This window comes from Ambystoma mexicanum, chromosome 8 (genome assembly GCF_040938575.1).
Source record: "Ambystoma mexicanum isolate Mex_15411 chromosome 8, UKY_AmexF1_1, whole genome shotgun sequence".
Classification (NCBI taxonomy): Eukaryota; Metazoa; Chordata; class Amphibia; order Caudata; family Ambystomatidae; genus Ambystoma; species Ambystoma mexicanum.
In genome coordinates, this window is record NC_090929.1 from 524,465,419 (window position 1) to 524,490,113 (window position 24,695).

The 24,695-nt window shown below is 42.5% G+C and overlaps 1 protein-coding gene across 1 annotated transcript in view; it reads right to left on the bottom strand.

Annotated features, from left to right (window-relative positions):
• Positions 1-24,695, bottom strand: part of TTC34 (tetratricopeptide repeat domain 34) — a 680,889-nt gene that overhangs the window by 246,168 nt on the left and 410,026 nt on the right. The window contains exon 6 of the mRNA XM_069610218.1: positions 3,042-3,315. Coding sequence (XP_069466319.1) covers positions 3,042-3,315 — 274 coding nt within the window. The remainder of the gene's footprint in view (positions 1-3,041; positions 3,316-24,695) is intronic.

The following is a 24,695-nucleotide window of genomic DNA, read 5'->3' on the forward strand; positions in this document are numbered from 1 at the left end:
GTTGTGAGGTCTGTTTTTTTGTAGGTGATTCCTTGTTTCCTGGGGAGGCTATTTCGCTTAATCTTCTGTTTTTAAGAGGAGATCGGGTTTGTGGCTTAGTTGGGAGCGGTGGTTGGGGCACACCAGAGTGTTCTTCTATTTGAGTCTGTCCATCATAAAGATTCAGCTGGAGTGGAGAGCAACCTAATACAAGTTGAGTCAATGGTCTGATACCTTGAGGTTCGGAATGAGACACGGGTATTGAAAGTGTTTGTTTATGCTGTATGGTCGCAGTTCCTTTAGAATTTGGCCAGGTTATTGAATACAGGGGGACTCCCACCAGTTTTCAATTTCGTTTGCGACTTGGTTGTGTTGGAGTCATCCAGATTGGTTACCACTTCTAGGGGCTCTAGACCAGCGTTGGGTGTGTCTTCAAGGGGCACCTTGGTGTTAAGTTCCGCTGAGGTGTTCCGGGTAACTGCAGCTCGAACAGGCAGTATAGATGCAGTGTTTGTTTCAGTTTGCAGATTTTGAATTGATGGTCGTGTCAGAGTCTGTTTCAAGGTTATAGGTGTTAGTTTTCTTGCTTTACTAGCTGGAGGAAGGTCCTGAATGGCTTCCAGGATTTCGGCATCAGAGAGTTCTTGTGGTTGGTCCAGCTTTCTTTTGTATTGCTTATTAAAAAAATCTTTGAGAGCGCTGGAGAGAATTGGTGCTGGAGTTATTTTCCCTACTTTTTTTTATCTGAGTTGTGAAGTTTGAGTTTTACGAGGAACAAGACTTTATGTAGGGGTCATTTGAACCCTTTTTCTTAGTACGTCTGTTTATTTGTTTTTAGTGTTGTTTTTTTTGTTTTGTTAGTTTTAGGCAGATCCTGGCTTTGTTGTTTAGTATGCTATTCCGCAATCAGCTGTTCAGGGGTTCTGCACTGGTAAGTTTCTGATTTACCAGTAGTGCACGTGCGTTGCTTTTGAGAGCATGAAGGGGGGCCATTGTCAATGGAGAGAAAGAATCTTTGGCGTTCATAACTTGAGGGTCCCTTGCAGTGTGAATTTGTGCCAACACCAGGACTGTCATTGGGGTTACGGCCATCGAAGTAACTTTGTGGTGCCCCCCATCTCCATAGACACCAAGTCAGTGTGCCGCGATGGGTGGGGGGTGGGGTCCAGCACCAGAACGGTGCAAGAGGCACGCATTGCTTCAGGAGTCAGAGGCGAAATGGATCGCTGTTCGATGTCCATTCCCGAATCATCACCGGGTTAGGAGGCGGCACACTCTGGGCCGTACTGGCCGTCGTGCTTCCACCCAGCACTGTCAGCACAGAGGTTGAGGTTGGCTGTCCTCCGACGCCCGAAACCAGGGCATCCCTTGCCACAACAGCGTGGGGGGGAGGCCGAACAGGCTGGATGAGAGACGGGCCGCAAGGCGAAGAAGAGCGGACCGCGGACGAGGAAGGCGCCCCGACAACAAAGACACCAGTGGCCGCACAAAGGCCTCCGAACCCTCTGAACCCTCGGTCCGCGGCACAGGCGAAACAGGTAAGGCGGGAAGTAGGGCCATCACGGTCTCCGTCCTAGCCAAACCGTTTTGTTGAATGTCTAAAGATAGATTGGGTGGAACGGTGGACAACAGCCGCTGGATCTCGATAGTGGGGCTTTCCAGATTGCACGACCCTTTTTTGACTTTTGGACTCAGAGAGGAGGCAATGTTAATGTTAGAGTCTGATCTTACCTCCTTCAGTTTTTTAAGAGTCAGTGCTGGTACCAATTTCTGTATTTTCGGTTCGAGTATTTTACAGGTGCTCCGTAGCCTACGGGCTCCTGATGAAGAAGATTCTGGAGGTGAGTTAGCAGACTGCGCTGGCTGAGCCACGGCGGTTGTGGCAGGCTACATGCCTTGCCCCTGCCGTGGACTGCTGTCGACTGCTCACCCTCTGCTCATGCTCCGCGGTGTATCCCGGTGTATGTAGGTCCGCACAGAAAGAAGCAGAGTAGAAAGACTGCAGACTGCTGTCGACTGTTCACACTCTGCTCACGCTCTGTTTACTTGTTTCTGTTTCTGCAGGATTACCATGGGAAAACAGTAACACAATGCACTATAGAAGATAACGTTCTGGACTAGGGTCACACCCTTTTCCATCAGACTTTTAGGAAACTATTGGACGGATTTACAACAAGCCACAAAAAGGAACATCTGAACCAATTGGGTCCAACTTGTTACTTATTTGGCACACATCCATTCATCTGATTTGGCTGTGCTCCTGTTCAAAGGAAGATGCATTTCTTGCTTAATAGCTTTTGATTTGTTTGATAAACTTGCCCCAAATGTTCCCGTTTGGGGGGTCCTTAGCAGGTGATTTATTAAAAAAATTATAGCTATATTGGTCTAGCGAGTCAAACGTTATGAGCAGCAGAATATTCGCAAAAGTCAATAGTTCATAGGTTTCATTATAGGGAGGTGACTGTTGCCTTATTCCACTCCCTTCATTACATCCCTCCCCTGCCAATAAACCACCATGACCCCACTTAAATAAGCCACCACACTGCTGTACAGTGCTGGAGGTTCCTACCGGAACCCTAGCCTCATATTTGGCTACAACACTTATATGCATACAAATCATGTCATCCAACCTAGAGTCATGACAGGGAGGGTGTTAGGTCTCTGACAACCCTGCCAGGAGCACTCCCTCACAAATCCATACTGGAAAATGATCAAGTTGGCCGTTAGGTTCCAGACTCCCTGCCAGAACTGTCTTGCTTCCTATCCTCATCTACACACCATGACTGGGCCACCACCATTGGAGTAATGTGTTGCACAAATCCTAAACGGCATAATATAACATGTTCTTTAAGTCGTGATCGTTTGGCCCTACACACATTTTTTTAATCACAATTAAATTCAATCGAAATCGTATCTGACCATGGTAGTGTCTATTAACAGAATAGGAATTAAGCCCACATGCAGGGAAAAGTTAACAGCAAGGAACTACCACTCCCCCTTAACGTTTTCTGAACATCCTATTTACTAGAAGGCTGGTCTGAGTAAACAAGAAAGTCACCTACCATTTGCAATTAGGAGATCTGTGTATAAGATGTGCCAACTCAACTTTTTATTATCGATTTTAATAAGTGACTCTGCAATCACCAAGAGGTCTTTGTATGCCTCTTCTTTCAGAGGATCCTTATTGGCTGTGAGAAGGTCAGACAGATCCATCCTGCAGTGCTCATGTAGCCACCGGGTCATCACCTCTTGAGTTTCCTGTTTCAGTGGACAGATTTCCTGAATCACCAATGTGGCATCCAGTTTGAAGGCTAGCAACAGGTCTTGCACTGCTTCCTAAATTAAAATAAATAGAAGCTTTGTTAGTATCATTGACAACATGTATATGTATAAGGTCCTGTAGAAATTAGGGAAAACTTGCACTCGAAACATGCATTACATTCATTCTCACAATCAATAGGGTCAAACTCTGCAACCAGAAATAAGTAAAACGGCGTGTGTGATGCTAATGTACACTATCACAGGGGTGACTGACTCAAAGTGCTCAGTCTAGGTTAGGCAAGCCAAAACCAGTCCAGGCAAGCACTTTAATAGCAACCCACAATGCACAAATCAAGCAAGTCTAACAAGCAAACATGCACCTCTCCAGAGGGTTGTGATTTTTTTCCCAGGATGCTATTTGTTTAAACATGTGGCAGTTTGGTGCATATTGAAGTACACATTAGATAATGAGTACTCAGGCAATGGGAATCAGTCAACGAAATGTGGGTGCTATCTGCTGATAATAGCCCATACTCAGAGACTTCAGATTGGCTCTGTGCCTCACGAGCCCCTGTCTTATGCTCCCCTGCCCTAGCACATCCAAGCAACTCTTCACCTGCCTACTCACCTTCTAGGTTCACTTATCTCTCTGGTGGTGTTCACGCTCATCTCACCCATACCTCTCCTCCCAATCGACCTCCATGCAAATAGAGATGGGGCTCAGTGTAAGTCCTTGCATCATTTCCATGGTAGGCATATTTTTGGTATTTTATTATAGTGCAGCGATAGCCGCCCTATTGTTAAGGTGAGTCATAGACACATAGGAACTCTCAAAGTTCAATTGTTAATAACTTTTGATTCAAGAAACGGATTTGACCAACATTTATTTAAAGTCTGCGGCCTCCACTAGACTGCAAAGTTTCATAAGGATTTGTTAAAAAAAGAAAGTTATTAAGTGTCCAAAAATGTTTTTGCCAAAAGTGTGGCAACTTCCCATTCATTTTCCGGTAGACAAAAAAGTTAAAATTATAGACAAAGCACACTGCCCAAACCACAGGATGAATTTGGACCAGGTCTGAAACAACTTGGGCACAATGGGTTAAAAAGAGTGCTTTGCTTGGTTTGGGGTTATTCTGTACAATAGGTATTTAAATATTTGACAGAGAAGAGGGTGCCCGCTTCCCCCCAAAAAATTGAGATATCTCCCATGGTGAATTGCAGGATCATAATTTTCAGAAATGAAACGACTGCCATCTTGAATTTCTGTCAATGCAAGATATATTTGTGGTTATAGCCAAGGTTATAGGAAAATGAAACCCAATAAAAAGCTATTTGTGGGTCAAAAAACATAAAAATGCCATCCGGGTAGGGATGGGGGGATGACTAGAGGGCACAGAAGGAAATTTGGGAGTTGGAGTGGTTCCAGGGACCGTGTTTGCAACACAAAGCTTTCCATAGCATTGACTTTTGCAGTGAATAGCCAACATCTGACTGCAAACTGCGTCACATTAACAGCGTGTGATCTGGGGGAAAGGGAGAGGTCAGAGGAGGTTAGGAGGCCATCTGGTGAATGGGGGAGCTGGCAAAAATGAGGGAGTCACTTGCTGAGGTGCTGTGGGTGCAGGAAAGCATATTTTTTTCATCCATTTTGCTGATATTCGCGTTTATATCCGAGCCTACAAAAGACTGCAGATAGCCGCCAGTACAAGTAGTTCTGTTCAAGCGGCTATATATTTTGGGTTGTCAGCGTTTAATTTCTTTTTTAAAGTTATTTATATAGGTATAGTGACATCGGGGATGAAGAATCACTGGCCATGGCCAAAGGCTATTCTCAGTTACATGGTAGGTATTTGGCACTCTTTTTTATTTTGGCTCTGTGTTTTCAGGCTTTTCAGGCTTTCTATATGTGAGACTTTGGAGAAAAACAGAAGAAATGAGTTTAACAAAATTAATATAAAAAGGATCAATCATATTCTATTTTTAGATGCCCTGTACCATACATCGTAGGGTGTGTGTTCTTACTTATGGTTTTATGTTGTGTGGCTCTGGAATGTTTGTTTACCCAGTTTACTGTTATGTATTATTTGCTGCTTGTTTTATTTTCAGCTTCTTTATATAAGTGCATGAGTAGTGTTGTACTGTATTGATATTTTTAGTTGAATTGTAGTATAAAGCCTAAAGTGAGGCCCTCTTTTTATCCAATTTATGTAACCACTGTTATGATGAAAGTCAAAGAAATGTAACCGCGGGTATAACAAAAACCTTGTTTTTGTCTATTTTGTTGTGTAGAGGAGGAGCCAAGTACTCCCACCTCAACCATTCTACCCCTTTTACCTGTTTGTTGGAAACCAGAGTACGTGACATACACATAATTGTTGAACCAACAAAGAGCAGAGTATGGACTCTGTGCGGTACCAGTGAAAATATCGACAGCAAAGAGACTCCTGGAGGCAAGGTTCCCATTGAGAAAACCATACCTGCATACAAGAAAATATGATGGCCATTTGAATGAAACCCCGAAAGATCCAGAGCCAATAAACGGCAAGGAAGAACGGTAACGTCACCAACCATCACCAGTATACATCACACAGAACTAAGAGGACGTACCTAGAAGATATGCAGAGACCAGAGAATGCAGATATTCTATAAGGCATCAAGAAAGTATCAAGGATAAGTGATATCTTGTGATCAAGGTGAAGAAGCCTATGCCACAGAAACAGATTAAGACATTGAGTCATTTTACACGTGTACAGATTCAAAAGAAATGCAAGCAGGCAAAGCAATCTTGGAAGCTAGCCATAAACTTATAGTGAATAGATTGCAGCAAGTGCCGACATATACATATATACCTATGGACAAGTAAAGAATGGCTGTTTCCACTATGCATTATAGCAGTGCTGGACATTAGCAAGAAGGCATAATTCCTCATGTGTTGCAGTTAAAAAGCAAATTGAATTACAAAGTGAATCTCATCAGACAAGGCTGGGTGAACCAAAGAAACCAAGGTCTTATCAAACTGGAGTGGACTAACATTGAATACAAATCATGTGAAAGAACAGAATTCCTGTTCAGAAGGCATGAACATAACAAGGAAGACGTCAGAGGTCTTTTAAAAGATAATATTAAATGCACCAAAAGGCTCGATTCCATGGTCTCTAGTCACATGGAAGCATGAAGTTGGACGAACAAAATGGTCACACCGGTTGTAGGTCATATGGTCGAAAACAAAAGGATCGAATGCCTTTTGATCCACACTAAAATGATCGAAAAAATTGGTCGATTTTGTTTTATTTTTTTTTATGGGGGGTTCCCCCCCAACCCCCCATTTTCTTTATACATTTTTTTTTCTACCAACCCGAAGTAAAATATATATATAAATAAATAAATAAAAAAATTCAACCTTTTTTTTTCGACCATTTGAATGTCGATCAAATGGTCATTCGATCCTTTATTTTCGACCATTTGACTGGACACCGGTCACACCTACGCACGAGTGCAGAACGTGCCCTAACTCCCTAAATTTCTCAGAGCTAAGAAGCAAACTCAAGGCCGAGCTTCAAAGCCTAATTGACAGTAGACCACTGAGGTGATGATGGATTGATATGCTAATTGGTTGGAAGCAATGGTTAAGGCGAGCTCACCAGCACCTGGATGGCCAGCCTGCATGCTGCTAGATGTAGATGGAAAAGTACTGAGGAGGTCAGAGTGCCAACCAATTGTAGAGCACTGTGTAATTAGCGGTCCCATAGTTTGTGTAACCAATGGGACGTTGTTATTTAGTGATGTTCATGTTGGTATTTTTTAGGGGAGGGCTTAGTTGCCCCACCTGATGTTAAGTAACCAATCACATATCCACACTTTTTTAGACTAGTATGGATGCTATACTTAGATGTTCACTCAGAGCCAATCACCCACGCTCATAGGTTTTTGTAATTTGCCACGTAGGATGACGCTGGTTTACACGTAGATAATGAGTTTTTACTAAGAATGTTTGAGTAAGAGGATCGAGCAAGTTCATTGATGTTCGTTATGCTCCCTGTTTTAGATAATTGATATGAAAACAGTCTTCCTTCTGCCAACTACCTCAGTTGTTTTGATTATTAATGTATGAATAGAAATCTGCATCACCATCCATCTCCAGGGTAATTGCTACTCATCTTAAAGGGCTGGGCTATCCAGTTCACTTGATAGCAGAGAGGATGGTTCAGAGCCATCGACATGAGGAAACTTTAGGGTCCCGGAAATATCAGACGACTTTGCCATTCGACTGATTAAGGTGTGAAGCTCCCCGTAGATAGTTGTTAGTGTAATTTGAAAACAGCTTGCAAGCTGGGTGTGACGGGTCCCCTGATCTCAGACAGAATCCCCTCCCACGTCTACGAGAAGTTGATCGGACAGAAGTTTGAAGAGGCAGTAAAAAAGGCATACATCCCGAGAGTCGGAAGACAAAAATGAGAGTGGTGAGTAAAACTGAGCGAGTTGGCAAAAATATGGGTGATGAGTGAAGAAACAAGCGAATAACGGAGGGTGGCGGTTTAAAACAGAACATAAGAATGCCAACTACCTGAACCGTTTTGATTATTGATGTATGAATACAAATCTGCATCCACATTCATCTCCAGGGTAATTGCTACTCATCTTAAAGGGCTGGGCTATCCAGTTCAATTGTATAGGTGTGTTTGTGTATTTACAATGCATTTTCTTAATCAGTTAGGTTTTCCAAATTATGTTTATAAAAATTGGCCATGTAGAACTGTGTTGCCATTTGCGGGTAAATGTGGTACCCTGGATTGGTCAGACCAAGGTTTGGTCAATATAGACTCTTGAAGAAAGACACATAATGAACTGTGCACAAGTCTAATTGTATCAACATTTGGCTTGCTTCAAAGGTTTGTTTTTATTATTGTTTCACTTTTCACTGTTGTTTTCAAAAATGCATTTCACGCATGTCTTCTATGACGCATTGACATTTTATGTTGTTTTACCTATTGTACCTTGTACGAAAAAATACCAAAATGATCAACTTTAGAGATGCACAGAAAAATAAATTAACCTATGAGAAAACAAGAAAAAGAAAAAAGAAATAAAATTGCTTGAGAAAGATCACATGACGGATCGCACAGTGTTGCGTACTTCCTTAAATTGAAACTTCTAAGGAAGGGCATTGGAATTGAAGTTCCATATAAATATGCAAAATTCAGAAACATGCACAAATTATGCATTTTTTTTCAAATCTAGTACAGGATGTTCTTCGTTACATTTTTATAGTGGTAACCTGTGCAGCCACGGCTATTTTAGGGCAAATTGAAAGTCATGTGTTTGTGAATGTGTGGTAGCCGCGATTATGCAACATTTTGGGCAGAGTATCATCATGGATGCATTCAGTGTTTTGAGGAAATGCGAGAGATCAAGGGAGTGGAGAAGGATCATGGGGAGTAGAGGGGGATGGTATGTGGGCTAGAGACACATGTTTGCAGTTTGTGGGAGTAGAAATACATTTTTTAATCAGTCATTTTTGTGAATCGCCACAGGTAGCTGTAATTGTCCATGCATGGGTCTATATAACAGCATGTAAAAAACGCATGTGTGTGGTCGCATCAACGCTTTTCATCTTTTCATTGGTTGTCTCTGTAGGCGTGGTTATATTTATAACTGCATATATAAATATGCATTTTCTGTGCAATAATCATATTGTTATGTGGATAATATAGCACAGAATGTTATCTGTGTGTGTGTGTTATAGTGTGTGTTTAGGTGTTATCTTGTTTTATTGAAAGTTTTGAAGGTTGGCTTACTCTGGTTTTTAGTTTGTAGAAAATGTATGTGTACCCGTGGCTAAAAGTAAGCTTTGTAGCCACGTTGAATATCCGCGGCTACTTTTGATGCAGGGCAGGGCTTTGTATGTGTTTTGGTGTTTCTAATTGGCTGCTGTTAATGTTTTAAATGTGTACTTCATTATGATAGGTTGCAGTGAATGTGTAGGTCATTTGATTCATTTTCTTACAATACAGTCCTCTTTTTCTGGTTTTGATTTTGGAAAGTATGAAACTCCCCATTTTGTCTACTTTTCTCATTTTGACGGCAGAACTCACATTGTGCAGTTCATGTTACCTGTGATAAAATATGATTGGCATTAATCAGTTGTTTGTCATTTGTATTTATTTTTGTTTTTACTGTGTTTGTTAACAACAAAGTGGCCCTGCTGTGTATACATAGAAATGGGTGGGAATAATTATTGGAAGTTGTTTATTAGGAAAGAAATTATATTTTAGTGAGGTGCATGATATAAAATCATGAAGTATACTTGTTGCATTCAAAATAAAAGAATGATCACAGAGCAGTAGAAATGTGATTTTATGTACAATACTTTTTTATTCACTTATGGTGTGTGTTATAGTGATTTTTGGGGTGATATAAAAATGTGTTTGTTTTAAAAATATATATATATGTGTGTTTGCTGGTGTGGTGTGATTTGAAAATGTGTGTTTTGAAAAAAGGATTTGGTTTGCTGAAGTGTGTTACTGTGTGGTTATGTATGACAGAATGTTTTTATTTGTTTGTTGTTTTGTGAAACCTAGTGTTAATTCCATGAACAATGTTTGAATGGTTTTATTTTCAAATATATACTCATAAAGAATATAAGAATGGTATTAGTTGTGCAAACTGCTATTATGTAAAACAGAAATGGAATGGATGTTTTGGTGCACATTGCCTGAATAAATGCAGGCACAATAGGTGTTCAACAATGCTATTTTAGAACATAAATTAAAGGTTGTAAAATGTTTGGATGGTTTATTGGAAGTTTAGATGTGTGACAGTTTAAAATAGGAAACACACTGATTTTTTTGTAATGTTCTTGTTATTGTACTGCTAATTGATATAAAATGCTGTTAGTTGTCAATGGCAGTTTACTTGGCAGACTGGTTCTTACATGGAGTAAAGGTGAATATTTAGCGTGCCCATACTTACAGGTTCTGACTAATGTGAGCACTTTAATAAAGACATTGGGGCGATTTCTGATGCAGGCAAACTCCTATTATGTAAAAAAGAAATGGAATATTTATTTGGTGTAAATTGCTCCAATAAATGCAGACAAAGTATGTGTTCAACAATGCTATTTAAGTACACAAACTAGAGGTTGTAAAATGTTGGGATGGTTTGTTCGAGGTTTACATGTCCAACAGTTTAAAATAGGAAACAGTGTTTTTGTTTTAATGTTCTTGTTGGTGTACTGTTATTTGATACAGAAGTATTGGCAGCTGACACTGGTTCGTCTATGGAGTGTAGGCAAATATTTAGCATGTCCATAGTTACAGGTCTGACCAATGTGAGGGCTTTAATAAAGCCCCTGAGGCACTAGCTGATGCAGGAATGCCCCCCTGTCTGTGGGAATATTGCTATTAGGATTATGTTCCTTGAGACTGAAGTAGTAATAGTGTCTTTATTTGCTTGGAAGACAGGCCAGAATTTTGCAATTGAGAACGATGTTTGCCATGGAATGGGATACAAAGTCTGTTCGCCCTTTTGATGGTTGCCCATTAATACAGGAGGATTATGTCTCAAATTAGCATGTAATGCCTTTTGAATGGTATGGCCCCTACTGGGCTGCAGCTTTTGTAGGCTTACATTTGGTTTTACCTGTTAATTGTAGGTGTGAGTGGTGGTTGTGTAGAATCAAATTCCACCCATTTAAGGTGCTACCAGCAACAGCCAGTGTGTTGAAACACCTGTAGAACTGGAACACTGCATTTAAATATTCATTCAAAATACTAGAGAGATTTAGAGAGGAGACTTCACTTTTTTGTGGCATTGTCTTTTTCGTGTTGTTATTTTTATTATTTTACATATTCCCTCTCGGTTGGACATTACAACATGTCTGTCCATGAGAGGAGCAGTAGTGTTAATCACGCTATAATTTGGGTTCTGAATCCATTGCCACTGATGAAGAAGGCAACTGGGGAGAAACAATTGCTAACAGTTGGTGCTTCTTCCAAGTCAAACAACGTTGTTGTAGAAAAGAGGCAGAGGATGCACTTTGTACAAGTGATAGGTCACCAACACTAAATGAACTGTCAATTTTGGCAGCTGAGCCAACTTCATATGTTATAGTGTTACCAGCTCTTAATGTGTAAGTTAGGAGAGTTATATGTGATCTATGCCACCAGAGTGAATTTGTTTTGTTATTTAGAGCTTGCTTTATTAAAAACAATTGTTTACCTTACCACAGATTTGTATTGCAGATTCACAGACATCTGTATTTTTTTTTTGTATTCATATACATTTTCATTAAAAAAAGAAAAATATGTAAAGAAATAAATGGGATGCCAAGTCTTTTCACCCTTTCAATGGTTGTTTTTAATACAGGAGGAGGTCATGTTCATACTTTTAGAACTTAGAGAATATTCTTAGTCTATATTTTTGATCTTATCCATGCTTTGGGAGAATTGTAACTAATTATGTATGAGGGATTGATGCTGTGAACTATGTGTTATAGTAGTATGTAAACTCTTCTGGATGGTGTGGCCCATACCTGGCTGTACATTCTGCAAGAAATCACTAATATGTGGTCCTTTAATTTTCCATCACAAATATTGGGAATATGCAACAGTTTAAAATAGGAAATACACTGATTTTTTTTGTAATGCTCTTGCAACTGTATTTCTACTTGATACAGAAATACTGTCAGGTCTTAATAGCAGTTTACTGGGCACACTGGTTGTTGCATGGAGTTAAGGTGAATACTTAGTGTGCCCATAGTTACAAGTCTGACTAACATGAGGGCTTGAATAAAAAAAACCTTGGGCACTATCTGATGCAGGAATGCCCCACTGGCAGTGGGTTTATTGCCATTAGTATTATGTTCCATTAGATTGAAGCATTAATATGATATGATATGATATGATAGAATATGGCATTTATAACGTGACTGTACACAAGTGTTTCAAGGCATGACGAGGCAAAGGAGGGGGAGCGAGGGAGGACAGAGATAACGGTCTTACTAGGCCAAGTGACATTGAGATTGCACAAGTTCAGGGGATAGTGGGTGGGAAAAGTGCAAAGGGAAAGGGGAAGTGCTGAACATGAGATCAATAGTAACAAGAAGTGCGGTCCACAGGTGTCAGGTGCAAGGGTAAGTACAGACAGCAGGCGTCCAAAGTGCAGGTAGGGTGACTGCAGGGATACAGATACAGACCCAAGTACAAGGGATGCTGGAAGGCAGTGTGGATGTGCAACTGGGCAGGTGTAGACATGGGCCTGAGATCAGAGGGTAGCCAGGTGACCAGTGCAGTAACAGACAGGAAATCTGCAGAGGAGAGGTAGAGAGAAGGCATAATCAAAGAGGAAGGTCTTGAGGTGCTTCCGGAACTGGAGATGGTTCGCCTCAAGTTTTAGAGAGGCAGGGAGGCTGGTCCAGAGGGAGGCCCCAGCCAAAAAAAGAGATCTACCCCCAACTTGTTGCTTGGAGAAGCGACTAACCCCGAGGGAGGTGGAGAAGCGAAGAACTCAAATAGGAAGGTATTTAGGAAGAGAGAGTTGGAGGTATTTAGACCCCAGGCCCCAGAAGGTTTTGTGGACAATGCAGAGGGTCTTGAACTTAATCCTCACAGCCACTGGGAGCCAATGCAGATATTGCAATGCTGCAGAGATACGATCCCTGGGCTTGAGGCCAAGGACAAGTCACGCAGTCCAGTTCTGGATGAGTTGCAGAGGGCGGAGAGTAGAAGCAGGCAGATTTAGAACAGCAGCTCTGGAGACAGTAAGCTTGTGGGGGAAGGAGAGGAAAGGAACAATACCTCTGAGGAGGTGTAGTTGGTAGTTTGACTTCTTAGAGGCATCAGAGATGTGAGGAGAAAAGGAGAGTGTGGAGTCGATGATGACCCTGAGGTTCTTAGCCTCGCAGGTGGGAGCAGGAAGAGGCCAGGGGAGGCCGGCCAGAGGGACAGGAAAGGAGGGTGCAGCTGTGCCGATGAGGAAAATCTCCATCTTACTGACATTCAGGCAGAGATTGTTGGTGGAACACCACCCCTGGATAGCACACAGACAGTCAGAGATGAGAGAAGGAAAAGAGGTGGCAGAGGGGATCCTGAAAATGAGCTGAGTGTCATCCGCATAGATGAAATGAGAAGCAATGGCAGTGTAGAGGACCTGGGAAGGGACAGGAGAGGTAGAGACTGCAGAGTTCGGCTGAGTTGTTAGATGCTGCAGAGACACGGGCTTGGGTGTGGGCTCTTTTCTTGTTGTGGACAGAGAGCCGGTATTGCCTTTGGAGCAGGCCGCATGCCAGTTTGTCAGAGGATGCACAAGAAGCTAGCTATTTTCTCTCAGCCACCCTGCACTTGCGATTAAGGCTGACGAGGTCAGAGTCGTACCAGGAGTTGCACTTGGCTTTGGGCTTCAATCGGATCCTCATGACAGGGGCAAGAACATCAAGAGTATCAGAAATAGAACAGTGGAGCATGGCAAAGGCTGTGAGTCAGCCAGAGCAGGAGGAGGGGGAGAGAAAGTGGTGTCACAAGCCTCAACTGAAACAGGCTTCATGGGTCGGATGACCAAGAAGGTAGGTGGCAGTGCTGGTGTTGGCTTGGTCGGAGGGGAAGAGAGGGGGAGATGGGAGGAAAGAAGAAATTGATCACTCAAGGAGAGAGAAGTGGTGATAGGGATAGAGAGGGTGAGTTCTGAGGAGATCAGAACATCCAGAGTGTGCCCTGAAGAGTTATTTGGGCCAGAGGGGAGAATAGGAAGAGAGAGAGAGTCACAGAGTTTGTAAAAATGTCCAGAGAATGGACAGGAAGCATCCTGGTGGATGCTAAAGTCTCCAAGAAGGAGCTAAGACAGACCAGAATTATTTTGCAACTGAGATAGATTTCTGCCATAGAATGGGATAGAAAGTCTGTTTACTCTTTCAATGGTTGCTATTTAATACACGAGATTTCTGTCTCAAACTAGCACTTAATGCCACTTAATGCCTGTTTGTTTATGATGTGAATGGTTGCTATGGAAACAGTGGGCATTTTTGTTTGCTTTTTTTTCTATTTGAGAAATGGTTGCTGTGCCATTTGTCAAAAAGTCTACATTTCAGAAAAAAACACTAATATGTGACCCTTCTAATGTTCAGTTTTAAAGCTTGGGAATATCAATCATGATAAATTATCTGGTGCAAGTTTCCTGGGATGATGTGAATGAAGCATATTGGAAATTGCAAGAGCACCACAAAATACAAATGTTTGGGGCTCATGTGTTATGTTTATGGAAATTGGCAGCGCGTCGAGTAGGTGATTCCACCAGTGCGAAGCCACCAATAGTTAATGAACCTTTGACCTTGATAGTAATATCAACTCCACATGTTCCAGTTTAAACGTGTGCCAATGTCTAAGTGTTCTGAACAATACAAATCAGCTCTTTCTAGAAACGGCTGCATGTTTGAAATATCTAACAAGAATACATGTGCCCTAAAAATAGCACAATCTCCTAAAACTACATCTCACTCTCATGTTAGAAATATGTACTATGTTGTAAAAGTCTTAATAGAATAATATAATATAATACAGTTTGTTGGCATATATAAATGTTACTAAAAAAAATAAATTCTGATAGGTTCAATAATTCAACAGCATCTGACTTACTTGACATGCTATTGGAAACTAACCATGACATTGACAATGACATTGACAATGAACAATGAATCAGAAAGTTAATATAAATATTCAATTATCTGTTCCCATGTACTGTTTTTCTATTTCTAATTTCAATATTTGAAGTGACAAGTGGTATATCTATTTACCACACTGAAGCAGAAAACAACATGCAATGGCTGGAGGACAATTATCCTACAGAAGAAATAAATACAAAAGAAGTTGTTGAACAAAAAGAAGCAAACTAAATACACCACATGCAGCATTTTGTAAGTCCATTCTTTATGAATATGTAAAATGAGACTAACAATATTCTTTATGTATATGTAAAATGAGACTAACAATAATATTTTTTAAGGAACAATTGTTAGTCACCAAACACATATACTTTGTCTGCCTACCAAACATTGTTTATATAACCAGCACAATTATAGTGTATTGTATGTTCCATTGTTTGCAAATATTTGTTAGTATGACAAAGATTCAAACAAGACGCCCAACAACACCTACTCACAACACGAATCCTGTATTAATTAAAATAATTAAAATTACTATTATTTAATGTTTGAAATGAAGTACAATCAATCAAAAAGGATTTTGAAAATTTAAATGAAATTATGGCCAGAAAAAATCACATTGTGTAAGAAAACACAAAAGTGTTTTTTTTTTTTTTATGTTCCGTCACAAAAATTACAAACATGAATTATCAGGTACAAGTCTCCTGAGATGATGTGGATGATGTGTATTGGAAACTGGACGAGATGATCTGGCCCATAGTGGGCTGCAGTTTTTTTTGGCTTCAGTGTGGTATTATATTTGTATTGTAGTTCTAAGCAGTGGCTGTGCATAATTGTGCTCACTGCTTAAAGGTGATGCTAGCAACAGCTAGAGTCTTGAAATAGTGGCAGCACTGGCCCACTTTGTTGAAAGAGTCATTGGAAATGCTAGAGAGGTTCAGAGAGGAGGCTTCATTTTTTGTGGCATTGTGTTTTTAGAGTTGTCATTTGTGATATTTTATATTTTCATCACAAGTTGGATATTTTAATATGTCTAACATTGCAACAAATATTTTAAAACACTAACAGGCTACCAACCATAGATTGTGGCCTTTACCAGTGGATACAGCTTTCAACTGGGTTCACTGTATATTATGTACAGTGATCAGGTACTAGCCATGGACTTTAGCGCAATACTGGCCAGTTGCCACAATCCTTGGTGGCTGTGCCCACTATATATGCTGACATATAAATGGGCAACTAGCATGGCCCTTGACCTTAAGCAGTTTGTAAATGTTTTTGCCTGATCCACTGATCGTTTTAACATGATAATAAAATGCTATAAGTGATGGCCTTCGACCATGTCCACTGTATAATATGTACACAAACAGCCACTAGCCCTGGTTTTGAACACAAAACAGTGTCTAGGGTCTTTGGCTCTGCTGACCGTATATTGTAACATATTAATGGGTCCTAGTTATGACATTTAGCTATGGACACTGACTACAGCTTTCAACATTGCCCATTGTATATTTTAAAACAGTAATGGCTACTAGGCATGGCTTCTAATAATGAACATTGGTATTTTTTAAAACAAACACAGCCTATAGCTATGGCATTTGGTGCTGGGCAGTGACCCCAGCCTTTGTCATGGCCAGGTCCATGGCCTACATTTTTATTAAGGTAATTCAAAATGTTTAGGACCTAACAATGAAGTTGTCTTGCTGTATATGTAGAAAATGGGTGGTAATAATTGTTGGAAGTCGTTTATTAGGAAAGAAACATTCTAGGAGTGAAGTGTGACATTGCAGATTTTTTGTTCATTTTTGTAAATGGTGTTGCCAAAAAAGATAAGAACATTTGGCAACAGCTTAAAGATATTGGAAATGTGAAAAACGTATTTGTGTTTCTATTGGAGAACAATTATTTATACAATGGCAGTGTGACTGTACCAGACTTTTGTATATGTTTGATGTTGAGTTAACAAACTAAGCTCTTTTTGTTGGTGGCTTCCATTCTGATGAACAGGGATACATGAGAGTGTCTGGGTTCATTTTCCTTCTGATAGTATCTTTTGTAATTGGTCCCAACACATGTGGTAGCAATGTACGTGCACTGTTTCTAGACTGACAAGCTAAGAGTTTGCTAGTAGGGCTTCAGAACTCTTGGCAAGCCTGATCTGCTGGGAGTTTAGGCTCCTACCGGCAGTGTGTTTACTAAAGCACCAGCACCGTTAGCTACAGTGCTGGTGTTTCAGTGAATCCATTCCCATGGAGTCTTATGGAATTCCACAGGAATGGGGATGTAGCATTTCCACCGCCTACCATAATATCTTGGTGGCACCAGGAAGTGAGGAGGTGGACATGGTGTTATGGGGTTATATCTTCAGTGTAGCTGTGAGTTGTGGTTGTGTACAATCAACCTCCACCTATTACAGGTGCTGCTAGCAACGGCTAGAGTCTTCAAACATCAGCAGCATAGGAACACCCTATTAGAAGAGTTATTAGAAATGCTAGAGAAGTTTAGAGAGTTGGCTACATTTTTTGTGTCATTCGGCCTCATTACAAGTCACCCGGTATGGAAATAATGGTGGCGGTAAACCCGCTCCCACCGTTGTTTCCATACTGGGTGATCTCGAGTCCTGCAGGCGGAGGTGTCATTCCCGCCAGTTCTGACCTGGCGGGTTTAACACCACCCGCCTGCAGGCGGACGTGTAAACACCGGCACCATCACGAGATGGTGCCGGTGTTTCCATGGTCCCCATTGAGTCCGAAAGGACTCAATGGGAATGGGGATTTACCGAATTCCACCTCTCTAATTCCCGAGTTACCAGGCGTTGTAATGCCCCGGTAATTCCAGGAGTCACGGAGGCGGAATGGTAATACGAGTACGGCGGTAACCAAGCCGGAAAAACCTGCAGTTTTACTGCTGGATTCGTAATGAGGCCCATTGTCTTTTTAAAGTTGTTATTTTGTTTATTTTGTATTTTCGTCACCAGTTGCACATTTGAATATGTCTAACATTGTGCAAGAAAACACTAAGATGTGTCCCTTTTAATGCTCCGTCAGAATGCTCGGGTACATCAAGTATGATTAATCATCGCCTGCAAGTCACCTGGGATGATGTGGATAATGCATATTGGAATTTGCGTGAGATGGTCTGGCCTATACTGGGCTGTAGCTTTTTTTGGCTGATATGTGGTCTTGAAGTGATTGCATTGCAAACTGTTCATCCTTTTGGGGCATTGGGCCTCATTATGGGTCTGGCAGTAACCATGGCACTAAAACCGGAAGGTTGCCGCAGGACCCGTAATGAATTACCGGTGCCTGACGTCCCGGTAACACTGGATATTCCGCCCCGGCGGCTGGGAAGTGAGGCACCAGTAATTTTGTAAGTCCCCATTCCCATGGAGTCCCATAGGACTCTATGGGAATGGGAACCATGGAAGCACTGGCTCCGTTAACAACGTTCCGCCCACCAGGTGACGGCACCCACCTGCAGAGTCGTACTGTGCCGTTCCGGAAACACTGGTGCCGGTAGACTTACATGTGGATTCCAGTACGTCTCAATGTATCCGGGCTCGCAGGCCAGTTTTACTGCAAAATTGCATCATTATTCCATCATCACTTGGGGCTTTCTCCAAAAACATAACGTTGTCATGGATTGGCTACTGAGAGTCCCAACTACCTATATGGCTACCTATAGAAGTTATTCTGCTGTTCCTCGCATTTCAGGTGGCTGGCCTTCCCATCACTGAGAGCTAACTATTACATTGTTGCAGAGTAGTGGGCTTACCATTGGTTCATGCCACTTGTCACCCACCCCTGGAATACTAAACTGTCATTGGTTAGAGCTGCTGCCCCCAAGCCTGGGACTCGGACGAGTTCTTAGCTCGCTGTGTACATTTTCAAGGTGATGTCAATGATTATGTGTCTGTATTGTAACTTGTGTACACCACCTTTGCCTATGAGAATGTGCTCTGTACTTTGCAACAAGTGTCGCAGCCTGTGTCTGCTTCTGCTGGGATCGGCTCCCCTTTCCCACCACAGAAGACTGTCCATTGTTTCATTCGGGTGTACCACTTGTTTAGAGACCAGACAACCCAGCTCTGCAGCCCCTAATTATGAGGATTTATTCAATTTCTCTGAAGCTGGTCCCTTTGTCGTCTGGGGATAGGAATGTGCCTTCAAATCTGTGACCTTGGCTGTGGGCCGGTCTCACACGTCTTGCTCCCTGTGAAGCCTGAAAACAGCTTTGTTCATCTTCTGCTCAGTGACTTGAGGCCTGCTGTGATTTCCCTAAACCTTATAATGTGTTTCTACATTGTCCATAGCATGTTATGTTCTCTATATGTTAGTCACACTTGGTTCTGTCAGGCTCCAAATATATTCCTGCAGTCCCATCGGGTTATTCGCGTTAAACATCTGCAAGGTTGCTCAGGATCTCTTGTGCTTTGTGGTTCTGCGTTTGGCTAATGGCAAAATAATAAAAGCCTTGACAGTATGTATATGTATCTGTCCTCTGGCTGTAGAACGCTGCTTTGTCGTGGTGTAACTGGTGACGTCAATACCGTGGCTTCTGGGTGCTCAGTCGAGGTTGTCTATATAGGCGTGGCTCTTCTCCCACAAATGGATAGATTTGTACCGCATTTGGTCTGTATGGCTGACTGAGAGGGTATGTCTCTGTTTACTTTTCAATCATTGGTGCATTTGGGATTCATCCGAAATAAGATGGGTAACTGCGAGCATTTCTGGCCTTTCGTCTTGTCATGAACTTGATGGGGCAGATGGCAATCTTTGGACCCCGACTCCCTCTTCAGGATGTATCTGGCCAAGGCCTTGATAGGAATTCTGTGTCTTTGCCTCGCACCACTCGCCAGTAGAGACACTTCTTGGAATACGGGTACAGGTCCTTCAGCTTCTATGCTGACCTTTAAAAGCAGATTTTACTCACAGTCATTCACCATCCAAACCATGATGCCTCAGGAAGTCCCATGAATAAAAACATTAAGAAAACATCTGGACAGCCTGTATGCAGTTAGTTCTAACACCTCTCTTTTTATCCTGTTCCCTTATACTTTTCTCTACTTTATGTGCAGTTTTTCTCACCACATGACTCTTATAACTGCCTCCATTGCTCTCCCATATGACCCTGTCTGCATTTTCCTCTTGTGCCTGTTCACCACTATTCTCTGGCAAATGCAACGTTAACCAACTTATCAGCTCTGTACATGGAAAGCCCACATGTATGTGCTTTAAACATCCTTCCCTAGACACATACTCCATTGTGTACTTCATCACCACTATGTCTCCTTCAAGTTTTAACCCTGCAGTGCACAGTGGAATGGAACATCTAAAAGCTAGTTACATGTCATTATAACAACATATTTTATAACAAATGCACATATAACAAAAATGTGGGCCCAAACACCTGTTTTCCACTCCTAAAACCCGACCCAACCGTTTCCCCCACATGATTTAACCCTTTACCCCACCCCCACATACATTTTCGTTATGTTTTGTCATTGTAACATTTTCGGTATGAGTGCATGTCTAGATAACTTTTTTGTTATAAATACTGGATACCGAAAAAGCCACTGAAGGGTCAACAGCAGGCATCAGCAAATAATGCACTTGATTTGACTTTGAGTGACCCATGGGTAGGGAGACCACCTTGTGAACGATCATCTGGGTTCGGGTTCTGAGCGGTGTGATCAGATGTACGCTTCCAGTAGCTCTCCGAAGCGGTGCGCTTTAGTGGTGTTGGCAATCATTAGTCTGTTGTATGCCGCCTGTTCCAGTCTACACATTTTGGTGAGGGCCTTAGACTAATCGGCGTATGTCGGTGGTTGTCTCGAGTTCCACATCAGTATCAGGAGTTTCCTTGCCGAGAACAGGATGAGAGAGATCATCCTGCTGGTCAGCGGGTCTTGGTGCCAGTCAGTGGCATCTTCTCCGAGTACTAGTGCCAATGGTGAGAAGGGGACCTTGGCTCCATTGATGTTGCTCACTGTCTGTTGTACCTGTCTCCAGTAAGCGCTTATGTCGGGCAGGACCAGAGTGTGTGGCCCAGAGTCCCGATTTCGTGGCAGTTTCTCCAGCATTCTTCCCATTTTGTGCATCTTGTCGGGTGTGTAGTATAGGCGTTGTATGATTCTAAATTGGACGTCTCTGTTTCTGAGATTGAGGGAGACCGATGGTATGGCTGCAAAGCTTCTTTGAATGTCAGGTGCCGCCACCTGCGTGCCCAGGTCTTACGTCCAGGCTGCTGCTAGGGCGTCCAGTCTGGGCACTCAAGGGCAACGAGAACCCCTCAAAAACTCTGAGACAGAAGCAACAATGGGGGAAAGGCTAAAAGGCAAAGGCCTCCACACCGGTGAACTCAAGAAACTAATCAATATACTAGATAACAGAAGCAACGGACCGAAATAAGGACTCCGGGGTGAATGGGACAGGGGGGGCACGAGGAGCAGACAAGGCGATCACACAAGGCCTAGAAATTAAATGGACTTAGATCATGGCCCGCTCCCATCAGGGGCGAATCTGAAACCAGGCGGCAAGAACTACATCGGCCAAGAAACAGGGGGATTGCTTGATTTGTTTGAGTTGAATTGTTTTAACGGTATTACCCAAATTGTTCGTTTACAATTGTTTGAATGAACAATTGACTGAATTTAAAGGGTCACAATTGACCTTTTCATAATTGACCGCATATATATTTATATATAAGGGGTTTTGGCGGGTTTGGGTTGGGTGGGGAGTTGCGGAGGGTTTCCCCCTGCATATATGTTACAATTGACCTTCAATATTAGGTCAATTGTGAAAAGGTTTTAACTACCTTAATTGTTTAAATTGTTTTGGTCGCTATGATATATGTAAACCACCATAACCTTGACGGCTCTGTACCTTTGCTAATACATATGTTTTGTACTGAAAAATGAATAAACAAAGTTTGACAAAAAAAAACACTTGATTTGTCTTCACCTTTGAGTGTCCTATAATTTACAAGCACTCAGAAGCACTTTAAGAATGAGCTGCATTGTTAGTATGTCCAATGTGATCTGTTCACATCCTAATTCTCATGCACAACCCCACTCACACATAACACAAATCGGATTATGGTTTTGGGTTTAGTGTTAAGGCACCTGCTGCTGAGAAACACATGTTAGCACTCTAACCAGTACCTGTCCAACACACCACAGCCGTATCACTGTATTTGGTAAATGGCCATTTTGCCCCATTCTTTTGCAGCATTTGAAGAGATTGAGGGTTAAGTGTATAGCTTTAAAATGTTTTTACGATAGTGGGGATTGGGGTAGGCATGATGGAAAAGGAGTGTGTGGGGGCATGCCTACATAACCATTGCAGCAAAGAAGTGTGGTGAAACAACCACCGCAGTGTGTTGTACCAGATCACTCTCACAATCATGCACAAACCCATTCATGCAAGATCCACTTTGGGTTATAGGTTTCTGTTCAGGGTTAAGTCACATGTGACAGAAAACTAATTTTTCATATGCATCATCACAACTTTATTTCGGCTACAAGCCATAAAAGTTTACACAACAACATCACATACACATTTCATAAACAATCCAATTTGCAGACAGTAGTAGAGAAGAACAACCTGAGGTGATGGCATCTTAACATCCAGTATCGGTACATGGCAATATAGGGGCTTCTCAAACTGAATCGGGAGTTGACAGGAGTCAGTGCCCATAACCAGGTGGGTGGCCGAGTGATCTTTCCCCTAGCAGGACAGCGTTCCCTCCAGACAAAACAGAGTCCTGCATCACTGGGTCATCGGGATAGCACGGAAAGTAATTTCTGCTTTCACCTGATGATTATATGTCATGTTAACGTTCAGTAAATCCCTAACCAGTCCAGGGTCGCAGAGTTTAAGCTCGACAATGTCATCATTGGATACAACATCCTTTGATTTAGTGATCCTGGCACAATCAACGATGTGTCCCGTGGTTACAAATTGAAAACCTCTCACATGATTCAACCATTGTAGGCACTTGTTGAGGAGTGCTCCCTTTGTTTCCAATCTTTTTGTGAGTGGTTTGGGAACTTGATGCATATAAATTGCCCGGGATACCAAAAACCTGTTAGAGGTGTGAGGGAGGTTTGAATGGCCATGAGATGGCCCTTTGCTATTTGTGTCGTCGGCAGTAGCAGGTCTTGTCTTATTGGGGCCCTGGTTGAGCTGTGGGAGATTAGGGCAAAGTTCTTGGGTGGGAAGTCCACCAAGTCTCAAGTTTGTATCTTCAGCAATGGCAGGTATTATCACATTTGGTGCCTGGTGGAGCTGTGGGAGGTTGGGGCAAAACTCTTGGGTGGAGGATCCACCCATCCTCAAATGATTTATCTTGGTGGAGCCCCTGTTGTCTCTCATGTAATTGGTTAGAGGTCTCCCCACTTCCTCTCTCTAACAACTTCAAGTAGGGAAGTTAGCATGTTTTTAATCAGCATGAGTTCCAGCAAGTCATTACCACAACAACAATGGCACTACCTTGGCCCCTGGCCACCCTCCCCTTTTTGTCCACAGGTGGCAGAGATTATTTCCCCAGCATCAATTGCTGGATTGGGTGGATTTGCCACTGGGGCAGTGACAGTTACCCTTATGTACATGCCAGATTCTCACTGGGCTCAGTTCCCTCCTTTGAATGGGCAGCGGGTTGGTTAATAGGCATATCGGTGGTGGTTGTGTTAATGGGCAGTTGTTTCCCCCCTCATTTATTCTCAGAGTATTAGATCTGGGAACATCACAATGGCCATCTAGCGAATCCGGCCTAGATTGGGGGGGAGGGGACTTCAAGGATTCTGGTTTGCATAAGATCATGAGGTCCTGGGACAAAAGTTGAGGGTGAAGCTGCAGGGGCGTGAGACACTTAAAGGCCCCTCCAGATGTTGATGTGGTGACTGGTGGTCTACCGGCGCTGGCCGGCTCCCCCCTCCCCCATCTCTCCTCTGATTCTTCAAACCCTGAACAGCTGCAGTAGGGAAGGGTAAAATGTTGAGCGTAGTAGTGTCAGTGTTAATGGGAGTGAAATTTGCCCCCTTTCCATGTATAGAATTAATAGCGGTAACGGGTGCCCCCAGAAACTGCTGGATCTCGCCAAGTAGAAGTGGACTTCACCAAAGGTGTTGACAGAGTTGACTGTGCTGCGGTGTGCTGAGTCATCAGCGCTTGTAGCGGCCTGTATGGCTGGGATCAGACTTAAGTTTGGTTTAGACCTTTTTGATGGTCAATATTTTCCGTTTTGATCCAGGTGCAGGCCTGAGACCCAAATTGAACCAAGTGTCATATAAAAGGGCTAACACAGGTGTCTCATATGTTTCCGGAGTGGATTCCTGGGTGAGTGTGACTGGCATAATTAATGGCCAAGTTCGAGCTAGGATTCACCCTTCTACTCAAGAGGTTTAGGCAGCACCCCAATAAATAAATAAATAAAATCGATGAAGTCAGTGAGCGGTACGAGGGGTTGCCCACTAGCCTCTCAACTTTAAAGTCATAAGAATAGAAATTAAATTCAGTCAGTTGGGGCAAACCATATGATGAAAGGGTCCAGTAGTTACAATTAGTTACCTGATTATTCTGGCTTACTTAGTCTTTGCTGATCCCATGATGGCAGCATGGCGAAGCAGTGCAGGACAAAAGAACAGGAGCCCAGGAGAAGCCGCCGTCCCTCATTTTCAGTACAGAAGGTAAACGTTGGGCGAGGCTAATAACCCCCCCCCCCACGGGCTCGCAAACCCCCCATGCGGGATGCCAACACTCTGCGCCCTTGACCTCCCTTGGGCTTCACTCTGGTGGGGAAGCCG